Genomic DNA, 13,062 nt, shown 5'->3' with positions numbered 1-13,062 from the left:
GAGAGATAGAAAACACAACGTAAATTGTTCAAGGAATCATAAAGTGACATCATCTAGAAATCTAAACTCTGCCGTGTTTGTGCCTCGACTGAATTTAAAGCTGACTCAAAATGGAGCCAGGGGTGTAGCGGGCAGGGTGGAAGGTCAAAGGTCGCAGGGTGGATGACTGTTACTGTAGTTAGTGCGGCCGTCACAGCTCTGTCACCTAAGCCACTCACTTGTTCAAGTGATTGATGACGTATTTGAAGACGTCATAGTTTTCCCTGGGGAAACGGCGCAGGATGTCCTTCATGGCGTGAACCCGCTGATCCCTGTCGTTGAGCTCTGATTCGGCGACAGGAGACAGGAGAGGTCAGAGAGAAAGAATAAAAGCACATGAATGCACACACACACACACACAACCAGAGAAAGGTCCCACACATGCAGGAACAGGGAGGGGGAAGCATAACACACACTGACACAAACTGAAATCACAGCTGAGAGTCAGCGTTGACTTAACAAAGCATTGCAGTGATCACACACACACACAGTTATAAACCCATACACACATGAACACACACAGGTCCTCTGAGTGTGCTGAGCCCAATGGTAGGAGTGAGTCAGACAAGCTGATATCAGCACTCCAACAGAGCCTGTCTTGTGTGTCTCCATGTGAGCGAGGCAGAGTCACACGCACACGCACACACCACACACACACACACACACACACACACACACACACACACACAGCCTTTCACATGTTATCCAGCTCCTTCAAAACCCAGATGTGTTCACTTCTTCTGCCTTCTACAGTCATACACAGAGTTCTGCAATCCATCCCGTGTTTCTTTTCTAACTAGTCTTTAAACGGTGTGTTTGTCGTGTCTCTCTCCTGCTGCAGGCTGCAGGGTTTTGTCAGGGCTTTGTCACGGCTCAAGGGCCTGGCACACACAATCCGCTCACTGAGTGACGGTCGCCCTCCAGAGTCCAGAGACACCTTAAACACCTTAAATCTCCACGACGACGGATTACAAAACGCAATGGGAGTGACAGACCGGAGAGGAAAGAAGTGCACTTGTTAATCTGACATTCTGTATCATTTTGTTTGTCTTTCTTCACAGGAAATGTATGCGTCTTCCATTGGAGGCTCCTCAAAGAGGGAAGGGGAGGACCATCCTACACAGTGAATTTCATAAAAATAAAATAGTGAAACATTAAGCGATCCTTTTTAGATAAAACTATACTAAATATATTCCCTTCACCAAATCATTTTTTAAAACACACTATTTTGAAGGTCTATAGTAGCATCATCAGCACTGTATAGGGTAGCACTGTGGTGTACCAGGAGGACAGCTATCTTCCATCCTCCTCTGGGTGCATTGACTTCAGTACAAAACCTTGGAGGCTTGTGGTTCTCACCCCCTTCCATAGACTTACACATTAATTATGACTTCCGGAAGACGTCCTCCAACCTATCAGAGCTCTTGCATCATGAACTGACATGTTGTCCACCCAATCAAAGGATCAGAGAATTAATCTAGTACTCAAATCATAACTACAGCTAGCCAGCACTGCATAAAATGTAGTTGACTCAAAGAGAGAGAAAGACAATAGTTGAATAGTTTTGAACAAATTAATTTATAAAAAAATGAAGGAGAAGCAAGAGAGAGATAGCTATATTGAGTTGTATTTCTTTTCACTGACTTAGCGAGTGAATGCAGCTAGCTAGTTTAGCCTACACAAACAACTGTCTCAAACAGAGGGAAACTGTTAGCTAGCTGGCTATAGCTATCCAACACTGGAACTCATCCAAGTCAAGGTAAGCTTTTGGTTTTATTAATTTATTGCCACCGGGGCCCACCGGTGTAACTGATAAACTGCTTGCTGCTGACTGTACACTGTACTGCATGACTGTAGCGGGTTTACAAATGTGTTAGTTCTAGTAGCTATGCTGACCACTCCATTAATATGGTGACAACAATGTAGGCCGCTGTGTGGAGGGGTTGGGGGTTTGGCTTGGAAAGTGTTTTCTCTCTCCTGGTTACAGACTGCTGATGTGTTTGCGCACTGATGTCCATAAAGCAAAGGGAGATGGTGAGAGGAGGAAGGCAGGTAGATGCGAGACGGAATTGTACAACGAGCAAAGTGATCATGCTGTTTGTATGTGGCTGCTATGAAAGGGAACTTTGTTTGCGCGTGATCAGCGGTGTGTTCATTCCGCTGATTTTTTTTCTTCTTAAACGGAAGTAAACGGAATGAAACTGGGATAAACGTACCTGAATATGTCCAACAGAAGCCCTTGTTTACAAGAGTTGGACTAATGTTTGCACTCTAGATCAGCTAGATGCAGGCAAGAGTGTTTAAGGCGGGATTGAATGCGTCAATGTCTGTCACCTTGATTACTCACATTTCTCTCGACCTGCGCACCTACGTTGTAAACTTTCCTTCATAGGTTGTGGCAACCTCATGATGGGTATAGGGGGAAAATGTTGTATCATGTAGTCGCCTAAACCTACATACGTTACATTGAGCTGGGTGAATGGAATATGAATGACAGTCACCCAGTATGCTGTAATAGAAATAAGGCCATGCTCATAAAAAAAGGTGTCCTCCATCTTAAACAGCACTGGTTTCTTCATAGAGACCAAGTAGGTTAAGCAAGAACAACCCTAATCCATTCTCTCCCCACCCCCTCTGTCCCCAAACCTCTTTCCCCCCACACACACACCCCAGCCCAGCCCCATGTCTTACTGAAGGCCTCCACCAGTTCAATCTGATGGCTGTAGGGCACCAGGGGTTCAGGAAGCTCAGAGAAGAAGGCCTTCATGGCCCCGGCCACCGTGTTGATGGTGAAGTCCTTCTCCACCAGGTCCAGGTTATGGTCTAGCAGGGAGACAGAGAGCGAGGGAGAGACAGAGAGCGAGGGAGAGACAGAGAGCGAGGGAGAGACAGAGAGCGAGGGAGAGACAGAGAGCGAGGGAGAGACAGAGAGCGAGGGAGAGACAGAGAGTAAGGGAGAGACAGAGAGCGAGGGAGAGACAGAGAGCGAGGGAGAGACAGAGAGCGAGGGAGAGACAGAGAGCGAGGGAGAGTAAGGGAGAGACAGAGAGCGAGGGAGAGACAGAGAGCGAGGGAGAGACAGAGAGAGGGGATTTGTTAGAATAAGACATGGACGAGACCCCTGATTTAGGATATGATCTGCAAGTCACAACATTATGAAACACACACACACACACACACACAAACGTCTGCCTTAAACTCATCCGTTTTACTGCTATAGTATCACCCCACCCGGTGATAGACTACAATACCCGAATAAACAAACCCCAACACCAGCGCGCAAAGTTCTGCATAACGGGATAAGCAGGTAGAAGGAACTGCGCCCAATTGGCTGCGGCTTCTCAGTGAGTCTCTCCTATTCAGTGTGTCAGCTCAGCATAAGGGACCGCGTGGGAGAGAGTGGGAACAAAGTTTGCGGCACCAGAAGCAAACTGATGATTAAAACGATAAACCAAGAGGAATCGCAGGCGATCCCCTGCCCCGCTGACACGGGCTTGTTGTACAAAACACAGAGAAAGAGAAGGGGTGTGAGAGAAGGAAGGGGGAGATGGATAAGAAAATGAGACTATCCAGAAACCCTTCTCGGATTACTCTCTCCCATCTATGACAAACGTAGAGAAAGAGATCTAGAGAGATGGGGGGGGTAGAAAGGGGGGTTGACAGTGGCAGAGAGTTAGATAGACTGCGATGGTGAGGGGTTAGCAAGGAAGGATGAAAATGAGAGGGAAAAAAGAGGACCCGTGGAGTGTATAACAGAACAGCTTCAGTGAAAACACTGGTCCCAAGTCAGTTCTGACCCAGTAATGCCTAGTGCTCTACGGTTCAGAGCGGTTCCCAGTGTATAACAGAACAGCTTCAGTGATAACACTGGTCCCAAGTCAGTTCTGACCCAGTAATGCCTAGTGCTCTACGGTTCAGACCGGTTCCCAGTGTATAACAGAACAGCTTCAGTGATAACACTGGTCCCAAGTCAGTTCTGACCCAGTAATGCCTAGTGCTCTACGGTTCAGACCGGTTCCCAGACCAGGCCAGGCCTCAGAGTGAGCTCCAGATCTCAGTGCTCGTAAAGCCCGGCTCAGATACAACAGCCGACGTGACGAGGGACGAGACAAAACTGGCCAGGAGACGAGCGGTTGAGACTGTTTCCATGGTAACAGTGGCTCAATGACTCGATACAACTTTGAGACAACGTTTCCACTTGTCGTAGCACGGTGTTGTAGAAAACAAGTATCATGAAATACGTGCATCAGAAACCGGGCGCCTTTTGTGACTTGTCGGATAAATGTCAGCAAACTAGGCTCACTAACAGCAGCAAAATAACTAGCTAGCAGTCTGCCTGACTAAACGCAGAACGTCAGCACACTGCTCTCTGATTGGCTAAACGGATCTGTCTCATCCCAAGTCTTTAGCTAAGATTTGACATGTTGAACCTCCAACAACCGACATGAGACGTTCTAAAACTAGACAGTTCAGATCAAGAAAACTTCATTCCATAACTGCATAAAACCGTCTCGTCTCGGCTGTTGTATCTCAACTGGATTTTAGGTCCCTCCAACACAACAGGTGTGTTGTTCTATCGCTATAGGTTAACTGTGCTGTGAGGGGTGGCTAGGTAATAGCTGATTTGTGGCTATGGTCTGCCTGTGCTGTGAGGGGTGGCTAGGCAATATCTGATTTGTGGCTATGGTCTGCCTGTGCTGTAAGGGGTGACTAGGTAATAGCTGATTTGTGGCTATGGTCTACCTGTGCTGTGAGGGGTGGCTAAGCAATAGCTGATTTGTGGCTATGGTCTACCTGTGCTGTGAGGGGTGGCTAAGCAATAGCTGATTTGTGGCTATGGTCTACCTGTGCTGTGAGGGGTGGCTAAGCAATAGCTGATTTGTGGCTAGGTCTACCTGTGCTGTATTTGTAATTGTATTGTCACCTTGGTCTAGCGTCCTGATCGATTGGACACAGGACTTCGCTTCTGATTACCTCAGCCGTATTCAGCTTTACTGATGTGTAGTGGTATGTGCAGTGGTATGTGCAGTGGTATATACCAGCAAGCATGCTTCATTAACCAAACCAATCTGGAGGTAATTAACGACCCACACCACACAAACTCATGGACACACACACAGAAGCTACGCTACGGAGGAAGGCCTCTCCTTCCTGTAGATCAATGCTACAGATGCTCCCAGGTTAATTAGGTGGATCCATTGGACAACAGGCTTCTGGATAGATACAACACACTAACACTGCACCTCTGTGGCCTGTTTGTGCCGAGGTATAGCAGTGTGTTTCTGCGTATTGGTGAGTTTGTGTGTGTGCATAGGTCAGTATGTGTGCATGTAGACACCGACTACAGGTGGCATGGGGTCTGACAACCCTACAATAATTACACTCTGTGGCCAGTGTACTAGGTACACCCATCAAGTACCGGGTCAGTCGCCCCTTTTCCTCCAGAACAACCTGAATTCTTTGGGGCATGGAAATATTACTCAATTGGTATAAAGGGATCCTAATGTGTGCCAGGAAAACATTTCCCACACCATTACACCAGGATGGGACCATGGACTGCTAACGCCAAATCCTGACTCTGCCATCAGCATGACGCAACAGGAACCAGGATTCGTCGGACTATTCAATGTTTTTCCACTCCTCAATTGTCCAGTGTTGGTGATCACGTGCCCACTGGAGCAGCTTCCTCTTGTTTTTAGCTGATAGGAGTGGAACCCAGTGTGGTCGTCTGCTGCAATAGCCCATCGGTTCAGCACACCACTGTTGTACTGCACCGTTAGTTGCCTGTGGCCCGCCTGTTAGCTTGCAGGATTCATCATCAACGAGCTGTTTTCACCCACAGGACTGCCCCTGACTGGATGTTTTTTGTTTGGCGCGCCATTCTCAGTAACCCTAGACGTGCAGGGGTGCACGTTTTGTTATTTTGGCCTAGCACTACACAGCTGATTCAAATGATCAAAACTTGATGATTAGTTGATTATTTGAATCAGCTGTGTAGTGGTAGGGCAAAAACCTTCAGCGTGCACCCCTCTGGGTCCCGAGGACCGAGTTTGGGAAACCCTGCCCTAGACACTGTCGTGTGTGAAAAGTCCAGGAGGCTGGCCATTTCTGAGATACATACCACACTCAGTCACAGAGGTCACTTGTTTCGCCCATTCTAACCTTCAATCGAACAGTAGCTGAATGCCTCGATGCCTGTCTGCCTGCTTTATATAGCAAGCCGTGGCCACATGACTCACTGTCTGTAGGAGCAAAACATCTTCGTGAACGAGGTGGTGTAGCTAATAAACTGGCCACCGAGTGTAATTTGTAGCATACTGTTGACAATTCATATTGTTGGTGTGTGTGGGTTTTGTATTCAATGTCTGCGGTCAAAAGAGAGGTTCTGGTGACTCACCCTGGTCAAACTGCCTCTGCATGCTCTCCATTTCTGACTTGTTCCCACTCACCCTGTAGATCCCTTCAGTAGTGATACCTGAGAGAAGAGAGAGAGGAGACAGGAGTGAGAGAGAGAGAGCGAGAGAGCAGAGAGAGAGAGAGAGAGAGAGAGAGAACAGTGAGAGAGAGATGAGAGAGAAGAGAAGCGGAGAGAAGAGAAGAGAGATTCAGTACACTTTATCCACAACGGTACACTTTACTTTCAACATAACATTTTTCATCCATCCAACTCACAGTCAGAACACACACACACACACACAGACATCAATAACAACACAAGTCCTCCTATAGCCTCTGCGTAAGGACTTCCAATAGAAAGTGCTGATAGAAGCAGTGTTCTATGCAAAGGTTGTGGAGTAATTAAACAACAGACACAGTGGAGACTATTAGTGGCCTGGCCTTGTGTGTGTGTCCTTCCCCCCAACCCGAGACAGAACATAAGCACTATCAATGAAACTCATAAAGCGTCAGTGCAGGCTTGCAGAAAGTGTTCCGGTGGGGCTTCTACAGTTCAAGATCCATAAACATGACTTAATGAACTCTGGTCCCATTTGTTCATCATCCCTCTCTTTCTCCTCCACTATTTGCTCATCATCTTCTCCTCTCTCTGCAATCCATGCCTTTACCACAGACACGGAGAGGACAAGGGTGTGGACAGACAGTGAGTGAGAGAGAGCGAGAGAGAGGGAGGGAGGGAGGGAGACAAGGAGACAAATCCAGAGACAGGGAGAGGTTGTAGGAAAGGAGGCATCGATCCCCTCCTTCTGCAGATCAATTATCCACAAAAGCTTTTCTAGCCGGACTCCAGGGGAACAAGGGATGGAGAGAGAGATAGAGGGGGGAGAGGGGAGGAGGGAGACAGAGGGAAAACGGAGGGGAGACATGGAGTGAGTGGAGGAAGAGAGAAATAGAAGAGAATAAGAAAAGGAGAGGAGGAAGAGATATTCTACATAATAATACATGCCATTTAGCAGAGGCTTTTATCCAAAGCAACTTACAAGAGTGAGTGCAAACATTTTCGCATTAGTGGCCCCAGCAGGATCCGGACCCACGACCCTGGCATAGGGCTGTTCTAGTTACCGTCACACCGGCAGTCACGAGGCATGAACAGAGTCACGAGTCACGACCGCAATCAAATTCCACGTGACCGCTGGAGTCACGGGTAACTAGTCTTCACCAAAACACCGCTCTGATGCTGCTGCTGGTCATTAGTAGCCTACCAAACTGGCTAACAGTCAGTCACTAATGGCCTGTCGTTAATGGCCTGGTACTCAGGGCTCTATTGTCCCTCTAAACACTCTTGACATCAATGCAAATACAATCAAATCAATCAAACACTTAATTAGAGCTCTGGCATTCAGAGTTTGACCGGAATAGGATCACCTGTCGCGCAGCGAGACAGCTCCTCATAGCTGCTTGATGCATGGAATGAAATAAGTGTTCCTATAGCCCAATGTTGCGCAACATTTCTATAGGCTATGCTATGCAATTGCGTGAGAAAATAGAGGTTTGATGGCCTCTATTAAAAAGAGGAGGATCTAATACATTGTAAGGATTTAATAAATTGAAAGGCTGCATGATGAGACTCTAATGATGATTTGAAAAAAAAGTCACTTGAAAGGCATGAGCTCTGCTTTGTTTTATTTGTGCAGGCTGTACATACTCCAATAGTCTCTCATTCACAATTTGACAAGCACTTGATAATGCCTCGAATTTCACGCGACATCCCCTTTGTGGCTGTAATGTCACCGTAAAAAAATCCATGTCTTTTGCGGCCCGGAGTGCTGCGTTGCGCCCTTCTCCCTAAGTGTGCTGCGTTGCGCCCTTCTCCCGGAGTGTGCTGCGTTGTGCCCTTCTCCCTGAGTGTGCTGCGTTGTGCCCTTCTCCCTGAGTGTGCTGCACAATCCGAAGCATCTCTCACTCCCACGGCTCTCCGTCACGTGATCAAGTCTTTCTCACCGGCTACAAGTTAAGACAGACACATCGGGGGACGCAACTGCGCGCGTCCTTATCCAATTCCGAGGTGCGTATTGAAGATATTGGATGAACTGTCCACATGTACTTTTCGTCAGCCAACAAGATGAGTAGGCCTAACGAAAAGCAAAAGCACTAGCTTATGTCAATCTACTATCCCCCATAGTACAAAAGTCCCTATTCTGTTCTGTGTGAGAAATAAATATTCCAAACAGTCTGGGGCGTGATAGATCTCAAATTAATACAACCACCTAGCATCAACAAAACTATTTTAGGCAATGTGGCTGACGCAACAGATCAGAATGTTTAGTTTAAAATGTTGATAAACTATTAGGCTATTAATTCACATTATAAGCCCAGCAATGCACACATGGTAGTAGACGATAAGCGCAAATGTTCCATTAGTGGAAAACACCATTATCAAAAGTGACCGCAAATTATGCATGCATTTTCATGGTGAAAATGTCCGAAACTTGAAACTCACGTGCTGCTTATATATGCCAATTAGGCTCTACGCCCCTTGTAAAGCGGATTAATGTGCTTCATTTTAAAACCTCTTTAGGCTAGGGGGCGGTATTTTCATGTCCGGATGAAAAGCGTTGTTTGGACAAAGATTACAGGTAACTTATTAGATACAGTGCCTTGCGAAAGTATTAGGCCCCCTTGAACTTTGTGACCTTTTGCCACATTTCAGGCTTCAAACATAAAGATATAAAACTGTATTTTTTTGTGAAGAATCAACAACAAGTGGGACACAATCATGAAGTGGAACGACATTTATTGGATATTTCAAACTTTTTTAACAAATCAAAAACTGAAAAATTGGGCGTGCAAAATTATTCAGCCCCTTTACTTTCAGTGCAGCAAACTCTCTCCAGAAGTTCAGTGAGGATCTCTGAATGATCCAATGTTGACCTAAATGACTAAAGATGATAAATACAATCCACCTGTGTGTAATCAAGTCTCCGTATAAATGCACCTGCACTGTGATAGTCTCAGAGGTCCGTTAAAAGCGCAGAGAGCATCATGAAGAACAAGGAACACACCAGGCAGGTCCGAGATACTGTTGTGAAGAAGTTCAAAGCCGGATTTGGATACAAAAAGATTTCCCAAGCTTTAAACATCCCAAGGAGCACTGTGCAAGCGATAATATTGAAATGGAAGGAGTATCAGACCACTGCAAATCTACCAAGACCTGGCCGTCCCTCTAAACTTTCAGCTCATACAAGGAGAAGACTGATCAGAGATGCAGCCAAGAGGCCCATGATCACTCTGGATGAACTGCAGAGATCTACAGCTGGGGTGGGAGACTCTGTCCATAGGACAACAATCAGTCGTATATTGCACAAATGGAAGTGGCCTTTATGGAAGTGGCAAGAAGAAAGCCATTTCTTAAAGATATCCGTAAAAAGTGTTGTTTAAAGTTTGCCACAAGCCACCTGGGAGACACACCAAACATGTGGAAGAAGGTGCTCTGGTCAGATGAAACCAAAATTGAACTTTTTGGCAACAATGCAAAACGTTATGTTTGGCGTAAAAGCAACACAGCTCAATCACCCTGACCACACCATCCCCACTGTCAAACATGATGGTGGCAGCATCATGGTTTGGGCCTGCTTTTCTTCAGCAGGGACAGTGAAGATGGTTAAAATTGATGGGAAGATGGATGGAGCCAAATACAGGACCATTCTGGAAGAAAACCTGATGGAGTCTGCAAAAGACCTGAGACTGGGACGGAGATTTGTCTTCCAACAAGACAATGATCCAAAACATAAAGCAAAATCTACAATGGAATGGTTAAAAAATAAACATATCCAGGTGTTAGAATGGCCAAGTCAAAGTCCAGACCTGAATCCAATCGAGAATCTGTGGAAAGAACTGAAAACTGCTGTTCACAAATGCTCTCCATCCAACCTCACTGAGCTCGAGCTGTTTTGCAAGGAGGAATGGGAAAAAATTCAGTCTCTCGATGTGCAAAACTGATAGAGACATACCCCAAGCGACTTACAGCTGTAATCGCAGCAAAAGGTGGCGCTACAAAGTTTTAACTTAAGGGGGCTGAATAATTTTGCACGCCCAATTTTTCAGTTTTTGATTTGTTAAAAAAGTTTGAAATATCCAATAAATGTCGTTCCACTTCATGATTGTGTCCCACTTGTTGTTGATTCTTCACAAAAAAATACAGTTTTATATCTTTATGTTTGAAGCCTGAAATGTGGCAAAAGGTCGCAAAGTTCAAGGGGGCCGAATACTTTCGCAAGGCACTGTATGTTGTAGTCATGTTGCGTGAGTTGAAACTAATTTGGTGTATTGCACTTGTGATTGTATGAAAGTTAAATATTTCTAATCATTTCATTTGAATTTGCCGCTCTGCCATTTCACCGGATGCTGTCAAATCGATCCCGTTAACGGGATTTGATCCCTAAGAAGTTTAAAGAAGTTATTTGGCCACTTTATTTATGATACAAACCTTATTAAAACATTGGCCTATGGGCTAGGCTACATGAGGAGTGCGACTACGATTTGAACAAGTCGCAGCAAAAAAAAGGCATAGTTTCTTATGCTGGGCATAATTCACAAGTGATAATGTATCATTCACAAGTGATAATGTATCATTCACAAGTGACAGGCTAACATTGTCACCCATCAGACTATTCTTGATTTAATCTTCTCTTTACATATACTAAATAATATATGTGTGACATTTGTTTTGATTTAAAATGGACCATTATCATGCACCTGTATAGAAACATGTCATCTATGCACTGAAATAGCAAATGGAGGACGCTTTTCCCCGTGGTTCATTTTCATGCCAGCCAGGTAAGCTATACTCCTGTTGTAAATATAAGCAATGTGCTTAATATTAGGAAAGTTGAGAAATAAGTATAGTAGGCCTAGCCTATAGAAAGCTGATGGAATCCTCTTTTTATTAGTCGCTATCACTCTGTTTTCACTCGCAAGTGCATAGCCTACATAAATGTTGCGCAACATGGGCTCTCATGCAGTGTTTGATTAGATTTTCAAATGCATTTGCATTGACGTCATAGTGATTAGAGGGACATTAGAGTGATGAGTACCAGGCAGTTAGCAAGTTTGGTAGGATACTAATGACAAGCAGCAGCATCAGAACTTGGAGAAGCCTAATTACCGTGAATTTGACTGCCTTCATGAATTGTGACCGCCAACAGCCAGTTTGTGTCAAGAACTGCAACGCTGTTGGATTTTTCACCGTCAACAGTTTCTAGTGGGTATCAAGAATGGTCCACCGCCCAAAGGACATCCAGCAAACTTGATACGACTGTGGGAAGCAATGGAGTCAACATGGGCCAGCATCCCTGTGGAATTCTTTCCACACCTTGCAGAGTCAATGCCCTGGCAAATTGAGGCAGTTCTTGGGGGCAAGTGTTCCTAATGTTTGGTATACACCTCCCTCTGTCCGGGCGTAGCGTCGGACAGAGCCACAGTGCCTCCCGAACCCCCCGGTCTCAGTATCTATGCTGCAATAGTCTGTGCAGGGGGGCTAGGGTCAGTCTGTCCTCTCTGGTCTAATTACCTTGTCTTATCTAGTGACTGGTATGAACTTAAGTATGCTCCTTCTAATTCTCTCATCTCTTTCTCCCCCCTCCCGGAGGACCTGAGCCCTAGGACCATGCCTCAGGACTACCTAGTCTGACGACTCCTGGCCATGCCAGTCTCCAGTCCCGTCCGCCTGGATGTGCTGCTGCTCCAGTTTCAAATGTTCTGCCTGTGGCTATGGATCCCTGACCTGTTCACCAAACGTTCTACCTTTATCCCGGACCTGCTGTTTTTCGACTCTCTCCTCCTCTTCCTCCCCTGCTGTTTCGACCTTTGAATGTTTGGCTATGAAAAGCCAACTGACATTTAATCCTGAGGTACTGACCTGACCTACAACCACTGTGATTATTATTTGACCCTGCTGGTCATCTATGAACGTTTGAACAAATCTTGAAGAATGATCTGGCCTTAATGGCCATGTACTCTTATAATCTCCACCCGCAACAGCCAGGAAAGGACTGGCCACCCCTCAGAGTCTGGTTCCTCTCTAGGCTTCTTCCTAGGTCCCTGCCTTTCTAGGGAGTTTTTCCTAGCCACCGTTTTTCTACATCTGCATTGCTTGCTCTTCATGGTTTAACGCTGGGTTTCTGTATAAGCATTTTGTGATTTAAAAGGGCTTTACAAATACATTTAATTTGATACATTGGTAGGTTATATGTAAAGACTAGATTGAACTGAGAATAGTTTGACGGGTGAGAATACTATGACGTGCTTGTCAAATTGTGAATGAGAGACTGATGAAGTGTGTGCAGCCTGTGCAAGAATCAGAGCAGAGCCCATGTCTCTCATGCAACTTTATAATGTATTACAAGTCAAAACATGTAGCCTAATGTTTGTATCACAACTAAAGCTGCATAAATATCTAAACTAAGCATATAGAAGGACCTGTTTCTTTGTGAACCGCTCAACACGGGATAGTCGCATGAGCGCACTCCCATCTACCCAAATCGTTTCTGAAAAACATCATTGACATTTTATTCAGCTATGTTCAAATGTATTCTTCTTACTCTAAAATAATGCCCTTGGAAATTATAG

The 13,062-nt window shown here is 45.5% G+C and overlaps 1 protein-coding gene across 3 annotated transcripts in view; it reads right to left on the bottom strand.

Annotated features, from left to right (window-relative positions):
• Positions 1-13,062, bottom strand: part of LOC112265084 (rho GTPase-activating protein 35) — a 93,030-nt gene that overhangs the window by 4,365 nt on the left and 75,603 nt on the right. For all 3 annotated transcript variants that reach the window (XM_042295876.1, XM_042295875.1, XM_024442124.2), the window contains exons 4-6: positions 6,437-6,514; positions 2,731-2,862; positions 219-324 (exon numbers count right to left, since the gene is read on the bottom strand). In XM_042295876.1, the coding sequence (XP_042151810.1) occupies positions 219-324; positions 2,731-2,862; positions 6,437-6,514 (316 nt within the window). The remainder of the gene's footprint in view (positions 1-218; positions 325-2,730; positions 2,863-6,436; positions 6,515-13,062) is intronic.

Source organism: Oncorhynchus tshawytscha, linkage group LG13 (assembly GCF_018296145.1).
Source record: "Oncorhynchus tshawytscha isolate Ot180627B linkage group LG13, Otsh_v2.0, whole genome shotgun sequence".
Taxonomy (NCBI): domain Eukaryota; kingdom Metazoa; phylum Chordata; class Actinopteri; order Salmoniformes; family Salmonidae; genus Oncorhynchus; species Oncorhynchus tshawytscha.
The sequence above is the reverse complement of the archived record's forward strand: the minus strand, read 5'-3'. Positions and strand labels throughout refer to the sequence as shown.